The following is a 17318-nucleotide window of genomic DNA, read 5'->3' as shown; positions in this document are numbered from 1 at the left end:
TTTTCCTCCCCCCTCTCCAGACGGGCCGTGCCTGGCACGGCCTGTCTGGAGCCGTTACGGGCCGTGCCGGGCACGGCCCGTTTGGAGACGTTGCGGGCCGTGCCTGGCACGGCCCGTTTGCGCCCGTTACGTGCCGTGCCTGGCACGGCCCGTGGCGTGCCGTGCCCGGCCCGGCCCACCAATAGAGGGGCCTGGGGCCAGGCCGGGCTGGCCTTCCGTGCTGGACGGGCCGTGCCTGGCACGGCCCGTTTAGTCTTTGGGCCCGGGGGGCCTGGGCCGGGCCGGCCCGGCACGGCCCGTTGCCCACCTCTACTAGTCATGACGCGGAACCCAAGCAACGGCCACCTTCTTCGACTGATATCCAGCTGCACTATATACATACAGAGGCCGCGATCGAAGCGCAGGACGAGAGGAAGTGCGATTCTACGACGATGTCGGATGCGTACAAGAACGTAAAGGCGGGGAGGCTGACCTTCAAGGGCGGCGACCTCGCCCCCGTCAAGGCCATCGACAAGAAGAAACACAAGAAGAAAAATAAGAAGGCAGCGGCGGAGGTGGACGAGAACCCCACAGACGGCGCCCCCGCCAGCGGCGAGGACGCGGCGGCGGCGTCCGGCGGAGGGGTGTACACGATCGACGCGGCGAAGCGGATGAAGTACGAGGAGCTCTTCCCCGTGGAGACAAAGAAGTTCGGCTATGACCCTGCCAACAAGTCCCGCACCGGCGCCCGCTCCGTCGAAGAGGCCCTCGATGACCGCGTCCGCAAGAAGGCTGACCGCTACTGCAAGTGATCCATCCGCCGCTGGATCCTCTATTCCAGGTAGCATTTCGGCTAGGGTTAGGGTTTTCTTGATGAAATTAGGTTAATTTCGTGACGAACTGTTATTATTAGTTTAGTTGCCATGCCTTTGCTTGCTTTTCATTAAGAAATATCTTAAATTAAGTTGGATAGTTACCGATTTATTTAGATTTTTTTTAAAAAGGAATTTGTTCTTTGGGTTCTCTCTGATCTAATGCCTAACTAGCAAGATACTCTAAGCAGAGTGCGCCTATTATTTCGTGAATCTTAACAAGTTAAATAGATGATAAGACATTGCGATGATGATATGCTTGCACTGAGACTTCAGATTATAGGAGCTCCTTTTCTGAGAATTATGTAACTTTGTTGGCGGAATTGAATAAATCTCTAATTGGATGGAGAGATTGTCAACCTCAGTTTTGTTGGAGTAGACTACTTCCGGAAGGAATGGTGTGAAACTAAGTAGATCACAAACCAGTCAATTATGGAACGATGTCTTTCTTTCCTTTTTTTCCCTTTTTCTGATATTCAAAATTTAAGCTTCACATGTGATTTTTAGCTCGATATTTTGAGATATTGTTTGAGAATACACATGTTGGATTTGAAGGATGTCGATCACTTCCTTTTGAGCTGTCAAATCAAAACTTTTAGCTATATTTAAAATCATTATATGGTATGAGTTAACTCAAATTGTTGTTTTGCAAAAGTAAGAGACGTTTGTTTTACTAAAAGTGATAATTGAAAATTGTTACAATCCTTAGACAAAGTGGAAGATGAATCATCTGTTTTTTTTTTTTTTAATTTCGAATTATGGGTCATAGTAATTTCTTCATTGAACTGGCTGGAAGTGTAGAGGAAATCAGTGCCATATAGAGGACAAAAATGTGAGAGTTTGAGAAAGATGGTGGCTTACACTTCAGCAAAAGGGAACAACACACAATAGGTAATTCATTTGGTTAACTGTGATGAACTTGCGCACATAAATGAGAGGGAGGATCAAATTGATAACTTTGAAAGTCTTGGACACCAACCTCCAGGGTAGAAATATAAAGAATAAACACTTTAAGAACATGCTGGATTTGGCTGCCAAAAGAAAGCAATTGTGGTAAAAAGTATGACATGGATCCATGGAGGGTTTATTTTCATCTGGTAGATGATTTAGGCATGCTACTTATGATTTTAAATCATTGTCCATTTTTGTATCTGGCTCAGAATCATAGAGTTACTGCTTGCAATTAGGATGATGAATAACTGCTCCATAATTAATTTTTGGTTGCAGTTTGTTGGATGTTGGCACATCCGTAATTAAGATTAGATTTGATTGTTATTTTATCTATAAAACTTAAATAGTAGCAAAAAATCTACAAAACTTTCACCGTATTTTCTTGGAGATAAGAGGACTTCAGCTGATGTTATCTTTTGTAAATTTAATAAATGTCTAAGAAGCAACATTATCCACTATCCCTGCCAAGACAATAAGGAAGTAGATGCCATGCCCACACACACTTAGAGAGAAAGTATGTTGGGGGGAGGTAATTCTTTTGACATAAATATTTTCTTCTTCATTCCATAAGTGGATGATCAACCTTATGAAATTCCAAGAAAACACAATTTCCAATATTCTTTCTTCTATAGAAAAGACAGGCCTCATTCTTTCCATCTTTCTCAATGAACACATCTAGGTAGATGCTCCAATTTCTTTTGAGCCATAGGATCTTATAATAAGGTGTTATTTGCAAGAATTGATCGCTCCCCTTTCCATGTTCCCAGCTCACAAATTAGTAAAATCAAACCAGGCATCTTGGTGAAGCTATGGTAGAGTAATAAAATAGGAATTAGATCATCCACCATAAGAGGGAATTCCCTTCTTTTTGATGTTACACTTCTTTGGCAAAGTCGTCTCCAACAAGAATCCTTCCTAAGTTAGCTGTCCTGATAACAGTTTTGACTTTATGTGGTGCATGAGGATTAAAAAGCTGCAAGAAAGCAAAAAGTTCCATGGCGGTCTTGTGGTAATTTGTCAGAAAATTTGTTTGAGTAGATAATAGTTTCAATTGGCTGGATGCTGACATCCATCTATTTGGTTTTGCTTTTCAAGTCTGGTTGGTGTTTCCATTTTGTTTGCTGATTTTTATTTATTCTAGGACCTGTTAATTGCCTGGTTACCATTGCGACTGTTGTTACTGATTTCTGATACTTTTTTTTCCTATTCTAGTTCTGCTTGAATGTGTTATATTTAGTGAATTTTGTTTTTTCTTGAAGTCCTACTCCGTGCTGCTTCATGGTTAGTCATTCCGCTGTCCTTCAGTTTTCCTCTTAGCTGTCGTTCTTTCGATTATCTGTATTCTTGTCATTGCTTTCCATTTTTATTATTTTATATATGTGAATGCAGTAATATCTTTTATAGTGTTTACAATGTGGGAAGAAACCATTAGACTAAATATTTCAAACATTGGTCTCCTTAAGTATGTGGATTTTTCTCCGAAGTTTGCTTACTTGAATGAAAGATGAGAGAAAACACATGACTGTGTATCTGAGTCTGTTCATGCTTTCATGGACCTTGAATTTAGATAAGGCCTCAAATAATTATTCATTTTGGTAGATGTTGTTCAGATTGAGAGACCAGAAGCATACAATTTATGATGAAAATTGGAATGATTTTTCTATTAGCCAAGTGTTGGCACTCTTTTCTTCCTTCTCCTTGGGATGGGGACGGGAAGGAGAGCAGGCCGTGGAGTCTTGTTGGATAGATGCATAGGCATGGCACCTATGTCCAAACCAGAAAGAGGCATAGATGGCAGTAGGTCTTACTTTCTTGACCTTCAAGGATTTTCGCTACTAAGACGCCACTTACTCGTCGAAGGGAGCACTGACTAAGACATATGAGCTACAAACTATGGGCTAAGGTTAATGATAAAGACAAATTGAAAGATAAATTGACAAAGGTAAATTGGTAATTGATTCAGTGATTGACTGAAGGGCCTCATTCTAGCATTACAATTTTATATTTGTACATGCTTTGTCTAATTGCTGGATAGCTATTTTCTCTCAATGCTACTACTTACCTGACGTAGTCGGAAGGTAAGATGGATGCTCTGATACCAATTGACGCAGTCGGAAGGTGGGATGGATGCTCTGATACCAATTGACGCAGAACGAAGGTGGGATGGTTGCTCTGATACCAATTGATGCAGTCGGGGGTGGGGTGGTCATTCTGATACCAATTGATGCAGAACAGAGGTGGGATGGTCGCTCTGATACCAATTGACGCAGTACGGTGGTGGAGTTTATGTGGTAGACTCGGATGGAAGGGCTGATCTTTGCTTTCTTTTTTGTTATTCTCAAGTTGCGGTTAGGGTTTTGATTGATGGAAGGATGAAGGAAGAAGAAGATGATGATGATGAAGAGATTGGTTTCTATGTATGTCGGCCAAGTTAAGGAAGTGGCGAATAATTGGACTAGGGCTAGAGTTAGGGCGTGGTGATGATCGATGCAAGAAAGATGTAAGAAAGATAATTAGGTCTTGATTGAAAGAGTCTTACCTTCGCTCAAGAATCCGGGGTTGGCATGAAGAAGGAGTCTTACCTTTCTAGCTTCTACCAATGAAGAATCTCCAAAGGTTTTCAAGGTGTCTCACCTAGGAAGAAGGAACCTTTGGAGTCTCACCAAAGGAGGAAGAAGAAGCCTCACGCCTCTTAATTTCAAGAGCAATTGAAAGCCAAAATTTATTCTCTAATTTTATTCTTCAATCTCTCCTTTATATAGAGTAAGAGGTTGGAAAAATATGGACTCTTACAATCAGAATTTTAGGACTCCAACTAAACATGGACTCTTTTAAATCAAATCAACTCACGAAATCAGTTACGAAATCGGCCGAGAAAATCGGCCGACGAAATCGGCCGAGGAAATCGGCCGACGAAATCGGCCGAGGAAATCGGCCGACGAAATCGACCAACGAAATCGATCGACCAAATCGACTGATCAAATCGACCGACGAAATCCACTAAACCAACTAAGACTTCCAAATAACTAGGACTCTTTAAAGACACAAGGACTAAGAGTCTAAATAAGCTAGGACTCTTTCAAACGACACATGGACTCAATAAATAAGATTTTAAACAATCTAGGACTCTTGGACTCCAAATAAACTAGGACTTCTAGGACAACTCGATTTTGACCAAGTCAATTGCTCTTCTCATGCTTACATGACGTGAACGCTTTGATGCCACTTGGCATTCAATTACATGGACATAATTATCAAACACAAATCAGCAAATTACAACCCAAATTAAGGATCAGTGTAACTAGGTGCTGAAAATATTGGACCCACTGTAATTCGGGTACACCCAAGCGACAATCCAAACACGACGCATATCTAGGATGCTTCGGGTTTTTGCTCCTGCATCAATTCTCTCCGGCTGAGAAGAACTTGACTCTGTCGAGTTGGGGCTGAGAAGCTCATGCAAATCAAGCGATCGAGGTGGACCCCTAGGTAGTCGGTAAGTAAAACAAAGCTGCATGGAAAAGCACCATGTGTGCTGATCTGCTGCGCACCCTGCTGTGGGTGCATGCGCACGGCTGGTGCACGCGAGGCTGATGTGCACAAATTGATCTGGGCTGCCAACTGAAGAGGCATGCTGATATGGGCTAATGCGTGCCGTAATTCGTTGATCGCCTTGATCTGAATTTATGAATTCTAGGAAGAGATCTTAGAAATCAACAAACAAATACCTTTTCAGACTTACATAAAACTCTTCCGATCGAAGAACCTGAAGATCATGCTTGTGCTCCTCTCGGCTTTTGACTAAAAATTAGATTATTCACCTCAAAATCTGTTGGCATCTTTTCTGAAATTTCAGAACCATCGAATGCGAATACAGTTCCATCTTCATGTTTGATCTCCGCTGAATTTTTTGAACTGTTTTCCTTGGGCAATTCTTCTGGAGTTACATCAGAAATAATAACTAAAATAGGCTCAGATTCAGATAGTATCACCTTTGAAATTTGTTTTTCCACGTTGTCTTTCTCCTTGTCCACAACCTCAGCGGGCTTAGGAGAGACTTCAGGAGAAGGGGAAGGGAACTTAGTGGCGGGGACATCATCAGACGATGCTTCTGAATTTTCAAGACTAGCGCTAAGATCTTCTTTGAAATTCTGCTGATCTTTAGTGGGACAAATGTCGGCGAGGTGCCCTCGGCCACCGCACTTAGAGCAATCGGGTTTGCCTCTTCTTTGCGACATGGGACTCATTGTTTTTCTGCATAATTTTGTTGTTCCTCGCTCCAAATATGTACCCATATTTGCAAAAATTTCAGATTTTATGGATAAAAAAATATCTCGAGGAGAAGGGGTACCTTTGTTGCTGCGTTCTGAAGGTCGTCGTCCAACTTGTGGTTTGACATAGCTACGACGTCGTAGTTCTGCCTCCACAACATCCATCTTCTATGCTAGTGCAGCCATTTGATTTTGAACTTCACTCATCATATTATCTTGTTGCCGTTCGATGTTGTAGGGATAGTATTGATTGTTATAGTAGGGATCATCGTAGTAGGGATCATAATAGTAAGAATCATCATAGTAGGAATCATAATAGTAAAGACGACTTCTTCTTGTACTTATGTGGATCGATTTGCTCTAATAGCAGTTGACACAGTTGGAAGGTGGGATGGATGCTCTGAAACCAATTGACGTAGTCGGGAGGTGGGATGGATGCTTTGATACCACTTGACGCAGAACAGAGGTAGGATGGTCGCTCTGATCCTAATTGACGCAGTACGGGGATGGGGTTTATGTGGTGGACTCGGACGGAAGGGCTGACTTTGCTTTTTCTTTTGTTTTTCTTAAGTTGCGATTAGGGTTTTTGATTGATGGAAGGATGAAGGAAGAAGAAGATGATGATGATGAAGAGATTGGGTTCTATGTATGGCTGCGAAGTTAAGAAAGTGGCGAATAATTGGACTAGGGCTAGAGTTAGGGCGTGGTAATGATAGATGTAAGGAAGATGTAAGAAAGATAACTAGGTCTTGATTGAATGAGTCTCACCTTCGCTCAAGAATCCGGGGTTGGCATGAAGAAGGAGGAGTCTCATCTTTCCAGCTTTTACCAATGAAGAATCTCGGCGTCTCACTAAGGATTTTCAAGGCGTCTCACCTAGGAAGGAACCTTTGGAGTCTCACCAAAGGATGAAAAAAATGCGTCACGCCTCTTAATTTCAAGAGCAATTGAAAACCAAAATTAATTATTTAATTTTATTCTTCAACCTTCTTTTTATATAGAGTAAGAGGTTGGAAAAATATGGACTCTTACAATCAGAATTTTAGGATTCCAACTAAACATTGACTCTTTTAAATTAAATCAACTAACGAAATCAACTGACGAAATCAGCTAAGAAATCAGCTGACGAAATCGACTGACCAAATCGATTGACGAAATCCACTAAACTAGCTAAGACTCCCAAATAAGTAGGATTCTTTAAAGACACATGGACTAAGAGTTCAAATAAGCTAGGACTCTTTCAAACAACACATGGACTCAATAAATAAGAGTCCAAACAATCTAGGACTCTTGGACTCCAAATAAACTAGGAATCGGCTGACGTCAACTGACGAAATCAACTGACGAGATCAACTGATGAAATCAACTGACGAAATCAGCTGACCAAATCGGTTGACGAAATCCACTAAACCAGCTAAGACTTCCAAATAAGTAGGAACTCTTTAAAGACATATGGACTAAGAGTTCAAATAAGCTAGGACTCTTTCAAATGACACATGGATTCAATAAATAAGACTCCAAACAATCTAGAACTCTTGGACTCCAAATAAACTAGGACTTCTAAGACAACTCGACTTTGACCAAGTCAATTCCTCTTCTCACGCTTACATGACTTGGGCGCTTTGATGCCACTTGGCATTCAATTATATGGACACAATTATCAAACACAAATAAGCAAATTACAAACCTAAATTAAGGATTATAACTAGGTGCTGAAAATATTGAACCCAATGTAATTCGGGCACACCCAAGTGACGATTCAAACACGACACATATCTAGGATGACTCGGGCTCTTGCTCCTGCATCACTACCCAACTGATAACTGCTACTTTTCCTCCTTTTGGTGGTTATAGTAATCAGGTTCGCCCATTTATCCCACTTTCCATGATCAGTCATACCAGGGACCACTCCACGTTCTACTTGCAACCCCTGCCTTGTACTTGGCCGATGGCCTGATGTTGTCAAACTTGATTGATATCTATCCTTCCTATAGGCAATTGGCCTGTACTTGTGACTTCTATTAGTTGGCCTATGCCTTAGATGACCACTCAACCGGATTTATTTAATTATTGTTCTGTGAGACCTGCGTGGTACCTTTTGGTAGTTTGACCTGCCTATTACTGACAGCATGTCGCCATGTTAGCTGAGTACCGACCCTCACTGGGTGACATGGCTGCTCCATAGACTCCTTAGCCTACTTTCCATTGCTGGGGTTTCCTATCATTCTCCGGCCTTTGACTGCGTCAGGTGGCCGTCAATCAGCTGACCTACTACCATCAGTTGGGATGTGTTGTAAACACCAATATTCATCAAACATAAACAATTTTTTGAAGATGGTTGGATTGATTATTGATGTCACACGGACTTCTTGAATTGGGAAATATTTTGTCAATGTTACATGACATTGTATCCACCTTTTATCATAATTGTTCAAGCATGGTTTGAGATTCCTTCATCTCTAGACACATGCATCCACCTTTAGTCGATGCTATCACACCTTATAATGTTTATGCAATTTTTTGACTTCTCCATTGGCTAGCAAATCTACCTGACTTCCAATATGTTGGATAAAAGATGGTCAATCTGGATTTGGTTGTATATCTAATTTGAATTTACATGCAAAGATCAATTAATCTCTCTCCTCCCCCTTCTCTCTATCTCTCTCTCTATAGATATAAGTAATCAGATGAGTTATTTAGGACTTAAAGTGAGAAATTGATGCACTTAAAAATTTAGGGTTATAGTAGAATTTATTTTCAATTTTTCATAGGATTTTATTATCTAATTTTATGCTATTTTTATGTTACTTTGTAAGTTTATTTATAGGCTTTTGGCATCCTATTGTTGGTCAAAGTGCGATTTCCATAAATTGTTGTGATTATTAGGTATCCTTCTCCAATTTAGGAGTCTTGAAAAGTGACATAATTATAGTTAGTTTATGATCCAATTAGGGAGAAGAAAGAATTTTCTTCAACTTGCTTAACTTGAATCTATCAGAAAATAAAGTAATAGAATACTTTCAAAATTGTTATTCTATGCTCTCTACTTTCATTAAAAATAAATAAAGTTATACATAGGTCTTTTATTTATGCAGCCAAATTTCTTTTTTAGTTAACAGAGAAATTGGACGAAAAGCAGGGTAGAGCTCTTTTTATCTTTTTCTAGTCAATGTGTAATACCCCTATTAACTCATTCTTAGACTTGCCCGGCTTAGCTTGACTCACTCGAGTTGACCTAGTGGCAAAACTTGTTAGTTGGTGAGGGATTGAGGGACTCAGTGACTTATTGAGCTATTAGCTTACTTTTTGTTTCTCTTATTCTTTTTACATGCTGACAATTAGAGTGGATCGGACTAAGGGACTAAGGGCAGGAGAATTAAGATCTAGCCGCTGCCCTCTTCTATTTCAAAAAAAATGATATTTGATTGAGTCCATAATAAATATTGGTTTTGTAATTTGAAAAAGTAGTTCGGAACAAATATCCTTTGCCAAGCTTTGATGATCATTTTGATCAGCTTCAAGGTGCCCAATTTTTTTGCAAGATTGATCTTTGGTTTGGTTATCGTCAATTAAAGAGCAAAGCTGAAGATGCCCTTAAAATAGCCTTCCTAACTAGATATGGGCATTATGAATTTTTGGTGACTCTTCAGTTTGACAAATGCCCCAGCAACTTTCTTGACCTAATGAATGAGGTATTCAAATCTAGTGACCACTGAAGCCCGTAAAGCTTCGGGATTCGAGAGAGGATTGAGGTCAGAGATTATGGCTAGCGTACGACCAATAGGGCTGATCACTTAAGGAGAAATAGCCAACAAGACAAAAGTAGTAGAATAGCAAGTGGAAAATATGGAGTAGGAAAGGGGTCATAACCCTAGAAAGAGGCTTAGGCCTGGTAGATAATAGGGATGTCAACCCTCAATTGATTGTCTTAAGTGGTAGGCTCCTTTAAAAAAAACTGTAAAACCCAACAGGAGAAAGGGCCTTGGTGTATTAGGTTCTATGCTGGGAAGAATTGGTGTTGGTTCTTAGAGGCTTACTTCGAGTATGGTTAGTAGGGCCATAAAGCAGTGGATTGCCTTGCTATCAGAATATCAGGTATTGACAACCCTCTTAGAATGCACCGAGACCACCACACACTCAAACGCCTCCAAGTGGATAAACTTTCCGTCAGGGTCAAGCTGCCCTTGATAGGCTGACTTGACTAAGTTAATGCTGAGTCGAGCTAAGCAGGTGAGTCCGAGGACCGTAGGGGCTTAGCAATCTGGTCTTAGGGCCCAAGTTAATCGGGTTAGAGGCACTACTTTGTAAGAAAGCATTTCAATAGATCTTCTGTAATATTCAGCTAGCCGAAGGAAGCCATAGACCTCGGGCACATTGGTCGGTCCGCTCTAATCCACAATTACCTTCAATTTCCCTGGATCCACAAAGATGCCTTCTTTATAGATTATGTATTCTAGAAAATGGATGCTTTCAAGCTAGAATTGACACTTTTTAGCTTGGCATATAGTCTCTACTCTCTTAGTGTTTGCAACATTATTCTCAAATGTTTTTTATACTCCTCATGTCTTTTAGGATAAACCAGAATACCATCTATAAAAAATACCACATATTGATCTAAATAAGGTTTGAATACTTTGTTTATATGAAAGCTAATGGGGCATTTCTTAGTCTGGCACCAAAAATTCATAGTGCCCATATCTAGTCCGGAGGGCTGTTTTAAGTGAAAGAATAGATGCCCTACGAGCCAATCACAATTTGTATTGCGAAGGATTTTCTTTTGATTTTGCAAATCATGTATGTGACATTTGATTATAAATAAAGGCATTGTGTTTCATCATATGCTGTTTCTTATATTTGTGATGAACCCGTTAGATTAGGGCAATTGTTTTAGAGCTATGATGAGATCATACTAGTGAGACCTAAAATCCTAATCTTAAGTATTCCCAATCATTGGTACATTGAGTCGGGGATCAATGCTACCGGCAAGACTGGCACATTTTATGTATGCTCGATGCAGAGGGTGATTGATCTTACAATCACTTGTGTGGAGACATTAATACAAAGATGTGGGTGCTCATTAGAGGAATGAGTTCACTGAATTGACCTGTCAGGAGAATATCTTATGGAGTCTTACTTACATGTCTAAAGATGATTCTCTTAGCGGGACCTGAGATCACCATGGTATCTTGTGCACATGAATCTATGTTTTGGTTTACTCTTATTCATGACAATATGTTGTGCACGGGATCTTTCGGATATGGTGAATTGTGTACGAAGGTTATGAGTAGGTTGACAAGGAATCAATCACTTTTAGTAAGAGAAGACCGTATCTTATTTATTCTAATCATATGATAATTCAGAAAATCTTTGATCAAAGTAGAATGAAAATTAGAAAGAGTTTCTAATATTTCATTATTCGAATTATTATTAAAAGATTGAGAGAAACATGAATATGTAATTGAGTTTGACATAGATCCATACTCATATACATATTCAGGATGCAGTTTGATTAAAGGATTGAATTGCACGGTAACTTGCCACTGAAGGGTATTTTTGGTATTTTTACCAAATTCCATATTTTCTGGGTAGACATGACACGTTGCAAGACGTCAATCTTGTCTTGTAGGTTTGATCGAATTAAAGAGTTTAATTCGATCACCAATTAGAAAGAGTTCTAATTGTTAAGATCGGATTTGCGCTGTTTGGACCTAAATTAATTAGAAGAGTTCTAATCAAATTAGGTCAACTCGAACCCACACCTATTGCTGGCTAAGTATGGAACCCAATGGGTCACACAAGAAAACTGATCAAGGGTCTAATTAGATTAGATCATGTTTGCAAGATGAACATGCTAGCACGTGTTGCAAACCTTAGTTCCTGATTCGAATTGGATTCAAATCTGATTCTTGATTGATCTAATTTGATTAGATCATATCCTTATATGGGTTAGCCAAGAGTTGGCACCTAATTAGCTTGTTTTGAGTCTAATTAGATTAGATTTGATAAATCATTCATTTTTGACTGTTGGATCATCATTAGATGATGAGATGGATAAAGATGATGACGCATGCATTCCTAGCCATTAGATCACATAATCTTGTGATGAAAGATTGCATGGCGTGATCAAGGGGCTTTCATTGGAGGCGTGATGGGCTTCATTGGGGCGTGAGATATGAAGGGAGAGAGAATACGTGAAGATTATAAGTGGATAAGGATGAAACATCCTTTCGATCTTATCCACTTAAATCTCTCTCTCATCCTCACGCCTAAGGGGATTATGGCGCCACTAATTATGGCCTTTGGATCATCATCAAGCATTGATGAATGGATGAGGTTGGCTCCTACTTTTCATGCGTGAGAAGAAAAGAAAATAGGGAGGAGTACGGCACATGAATGAAGAGACATATCATGAAAGCATCTCTTGGTTGGATAAGGATGAAACAATACTAACTCCTTATCACAACCCTTCATTTGATATGTCCCTTGATTCATGATTGGATGGCACCCCTTGATGAGGCGCCTCTTGCCTCATGAAGCGCCAAGCCCTCACATCCGTAGGCCATCTATAAAAGGGAGTTGCTCCCGGTGTTTTCATCCATCTCGATTCCAATCCAACTCTCTCTCTCTCTCTTATCCCTTCTTTCTTACATAGCTTCTTCTCTTTTCTACATTGCTTCTAGTGTGTCCTAAGCCAAGACAAGGTGGTCTTCTTTAGGACAAAAGGATTAGAAGTGATTTTAGAAGGTAGAAGAAAATTAGAAAGGAAGGAAAGCAAGCCATTAGAGTTCTTTGGAAGAATTCTGCATCAAGGATCAAAGTCTTTAAAGCTAAAGTCTCAAATCAATTTTTCCGTGTGGATCAATGTTGGAGGGTGAACATTTGGGCATCTAGTGAAAATTCTGCACATTGGATTAGCGTTAGAGGTATTTTTTAATTTCTGCATTTATATTATATTATTTGATTGTTACCATTAAGGTGATTTTGGCTTAATAGGGTTTCATGTAAAGGGATTTTATTAAGAAAAATTTAAAATTTCTAGCTTCCGCTGCCCCCACATGACATGTTAGAACCGTACATTAAGGGCATCTTCAGTCTTGCTCTTTAATTGAAAATGGCCAAACCAAAAATCAATCTTGGAAAAGACTTGGTCACCTTGAGGTTGATAAAAAAGCATTGATCCTTGGCAGAGGATATTTGTTCCGAACTATCACTTTATTTGGCACCCTATACTCTATTTAATAGTTGTATACTCCCATCATTTTGATAAAATGTATATAAATACACTATGAAGAGACTAGATTTGATAAAGCCTTATCAAGTAGCTACTTGAATCGTTGTTTTAGTTCCTTTAGTTCGGCTGGAGCCATTCAGTAGGGAGCCTTGAAAAATTTTCCAACGCTAGGCACTAGATCTTTGGAGAATTCTGTATTCCTGTTTGGTGACAGTTCCAGTAGATTCTCTAGAAAAATATTACGAAACTCTCTTACTATAGGGATGTTTTCCAACTTTGATTCTTCTTGTTGAGTGTTGATTACAGCAGCCGGATATCTTGTACATCCTTTTCACAGCAGCCAAAAAGCATGCATAAGAAATATCACCCGAATAGGGTTATTTACTCCACTACATATGAAACTGATTTCTGGTTGCCCTGAGATCTGAAAAGTTATCTTCTTCCCAAAACAATCCACTTTCATGTGGTAAGCAGCCAACAAATCTATTTATAAGATGATATCAAGGTTCTTCATATCCAAGAGTCCAAGACCATTAAATTAGCTAATAGCTCATGATCTTAGATGCTCACTGTGCAAGACTTGCATACTATGTCAACTATGATGACACTCTCGTTCAGGGTAGACATGTATAACTTAGAGTTTAGGAGCGCGAGTACAATGCCATCCGTTTTAGTAAAATTGATAGAGATGGAATAGGTAGCTCCAGGGTCAAACATAAGTATATGCAAAAGATACTCTAATCATACCTATGACAAATTAAAATTTTACTATTACTAATAATTTTTACTAAATTAGTAAACATGATTCACAAGAATGCAAAATTATATAGACTTAATTTCATTAAGTACAAGAAAAAATTAGAGTACCAGTTACCACATCGTTGGATGCTTAGGCATCTTGCTGGGTTTGAGCATAAATTCAAGCTTGGTTCATTGGCTTCTGACTCTTTCCTTATTATGCTCGAAGATGCTACCTGACCCTGATAGGAAGCTTGTCTAGCTGGAGGAGTACAAGTGGGTGGCGGTCTTGGTGCATTTTGAGAGGGATATCTATACTTGATATTCTAGCGGCAGGGTAATTCGCTGCTTTATGGCTCTATTGACCCCGCTCAAAGTAAGCTCCTAAGAACCATCCTTCTCAGCATAGAAGCCTCTGCACCTGGTACGCTGAGGCCTTTTCTCTTGTTGGATCCTATAGTTTTTTTTGAAAGGTGCCCGCCTTTTGAGACAATCATTTGAGGTTGACCACCCTGTGGTCCATTTGGCTTGGGACTCTTCCAAGTTACGACCCCCTTGCCTGTGCCATATTTTTCACTTCCTGTTCTACACCTTTGACTTGTTGGCCACTTCTCTATTAGTGGTTAGCCCCATTGGCTTACACCAGCCTTGATCTTTGGCCTCAATCCTCTTTCAAATCTTCGAACTTCGTGAGCTTTAGTTATCACCAAGTCTAGGGAAAAACGGGACAGTTCTATGAACTTAGCTTCATCATGGGTTAGTATCATGTTGCCTTGGATCAACTTGATAAACTTTTCCTCTTGGTATCGAACGTTCTCAGCGTAGTGCATCTAAGAACTCCTGATAAAATATGCTCTAAGTGATAGGCTGTGGGTCATTCTCATGTTGCCTCTTTACAACCTCCCACCACTCCTAGGCTTCACCTTGTTGTTGGTAGGTGGCAAAACAAACCTTTTCCTAGTCTGTGCAATTCATGGCTGTAAAAGCCTTCTTTATCTCTTTCAGCCATTTTAGGATCCCAGGAGAGGGTGGTGCCATTTTCTTAATTTTGACAATCCCTTTTCTGCCCCTAATGGTTGGCCAACCTTGGTTTTTTTGCTGCCCTATCTGCTGCAAAAAGCCAGTCTGCACCAAAATATAATTAGCAATCTAGCCTTGATTCCTCGAAACTCCACCAATGCCTTGAGTGCTAGTGATTTTGGGAGTATCACCTTGATGGTGGGTAGAACTAATATACCGTCTAGTTGTCCCACCTTCTGACAAGCTATCAACTATCCGAGAGGTAGAAGAAGAGTGGAGGTTGTTTCCTACTCGGGAGGTGCCTACTATGTGGCAAGTGCTGGTCGCTCGGGATCCCTCAGCAAGGTTGGCTAGGGTCATGGTTTTGGCCATTTCAACCTATGTCCACAGGAATAAGATTCAATGTTATTAATGATTTAGACAATTTTTAGTAATAATGGATTTTTTTAGGCAAAATTATTTGAAGGCATTCCATCATGTCCTAAATTTCTACCCACTCTCGACTAGCTAGTCTAAACTCTAAGGATCTAAAGCTTAAGCTCTGAGACCATTAAATCTGTCACGTCTTGTCCTACAGGCACGAGCGGGCATGTGATAGATCGCCATATATCCTTCAAGGTTTGACCCTCAAGACATGCAAGGCCTCTCGGAATTATTGTACAAAATCATGGTATGCCGTATTAGCCTGAATCGGGCGGTAAGGAGCGTACCGTACCGTATCAGTTCGATACTGGTAGCCGATACGGGTGGCGTATCGATACTTGGTATGCCGAAAAAAATTCTGTATCATACTGTACAGACACTGTGCTAGTGTTGCACCGGTACGTGGTCTGGTACTAAGACGGCGAATCTTGTAAAAAATATTTCCTTCATAATATCATTCAAGGTCAAAGTAAAGTACTTAGAAAAAGTTTTAAAGTAATAAAAGTTCACATTACAAACATATATGATGGACCTGATAAAAATATCAGTCCCATAATCCCATCTAAGTTAATCATTGACATTTGAAAAGAGCAATAAAAATAAAAAGAGAGCTAATAGCCTAGTAAGTTAGCTTTACTTCTAGTTGGATCAAGCATAATTTGATAAAAATATCAGTCCCATAATCCCATAATCCCACATGTTTCTCATAGGATAATTTGCAATTGTGAATAAAATATTTTGATAAATATATGATAACATTCATAAAGCATATTTAGTAGCATTACTTATAAAATATATGATGCATTAGAGCAAAAAATCAATTTCTAGATCAATATATATAAACCATCTGGTCTCTCTTATCCTTTTAATTGTGGCAATGATCCCACGTTGGTATGGCCTGGAAGAAACTTGCTCATGAGAAACATGCTATTTATCAACATGTGCTACTGATTGCCCCACTAGTGTGGCCCGAAAGGAAAGTAGATCTAGTTCACTCAAAAAACATGCCCACAAAATAGCATGTGCTAGTGATTTCTCCACCGGCTAGGTCCTAAACCCGTATGATCATAATAAGACTTGAGAACAAACATCATATTCGACTAAATAAACATATGCTATGATGCATAATTTATGTCATCTTGATTCAATTTTTTTAATTATTTTCCAAAGCAGACGAGGATATCATTTTAAAGTCTTAGGCATATGAAGGGCCCCCTGCTTTGTAGAAGTCAACCTAGGGCTCCACAACCCACGATCCTTCCATATCAAGGGTTATGACATTAGATCTACCCACTAGCAGCCAAGATTTGGGTGCACGGTAGCCCAAACTAGCCCCCAATGGGAAGCATCTATCCCTTGAACTAAGGCAAAGGGTTCATGATACCTTGGGTGTGGGGTCTGTCCCTAGAGTCAGAGGTGCCTTGAAGATTAGTTATTTCAATCTCTCTTTGATTTGTGAGAATCACAAAATAGGTTAGAGAGAGATAAGAAGAGAGAAATAGCAGGAGAGAGAGAAAGGGAAAGAAGGATAGGGTTCACGGGTGAGGGGGGGAAGACCGGAAGATCTGTGCTTGACTCGGATCCACTAACAGGTGGTGCGGGGTGCTTGTCTGCGGCAGCGGCCTCTTGGATAGGGTGATTCAAGATGGGGAGGCAGTGAAGAGGAGGAGAGAGGATTAGTTTCAGTAATAGGGGAGACAACATCCACTGCAGCAGGGTGGAGGGAAAAAGGTGAAAGAAGAGGGGTTCGAGCCTCTCAAGATAGGGAAAAGAATTGATCAAGAATAGAGGATTCGGTGCTAGTGTGTTCGGGTTAATAGGGGTTCAAATGGC

The 17318-nt window shown here is 40.1% G+C and overlaps 1 protein-coding gene across 3 annotated transcripts in view; it reads left to right on the top strand.

Annotated features, from left to right (window-relative positions):
- Positions 1-321: 321 nt before the first annotated feature.
- Positions 322-17318, top strand: part of LOC103724269 — a 37489-nt gene continuing 20492 nt past the window's right edge. For all 3 annotated transcript variants that reach the window (XR_005509356.1, XM_039121030.1, XM_026800436.2), the window contains exon 1: positions 322-820. Coding sequence is in view for 2 of the 3 variants with exons in the window: in XM_039121030.1 (XP_038976958.1) it covers positions 432-791 (360 nt within the window). In the remaining variant the exon portion in view is untranslated. The remainder of the gene's footprint in view (positions 821-17318) is intronic.

The sequence above is a fragment of the Phoenix dactylifera genome, unplaced genomic scaffold, assembly GCF_009389715.1.
Source record: "Phoenix dactylifera cultivar Barhee BC4 unplaced genomic scaffold, palm_55x_up_171113_PBpolish2nd_filt_p 000950F, whole genome shotgun sequence".
NCBI lineage: Eukaryota > Viridiplantae > Streptophyta > Magnoliopsida > Arecales > Arecaceae > Phoenix > Phoenix dactylifera.
This window is presented reverse-complemented; position numbering and strand designations above follow the sequence as displayed.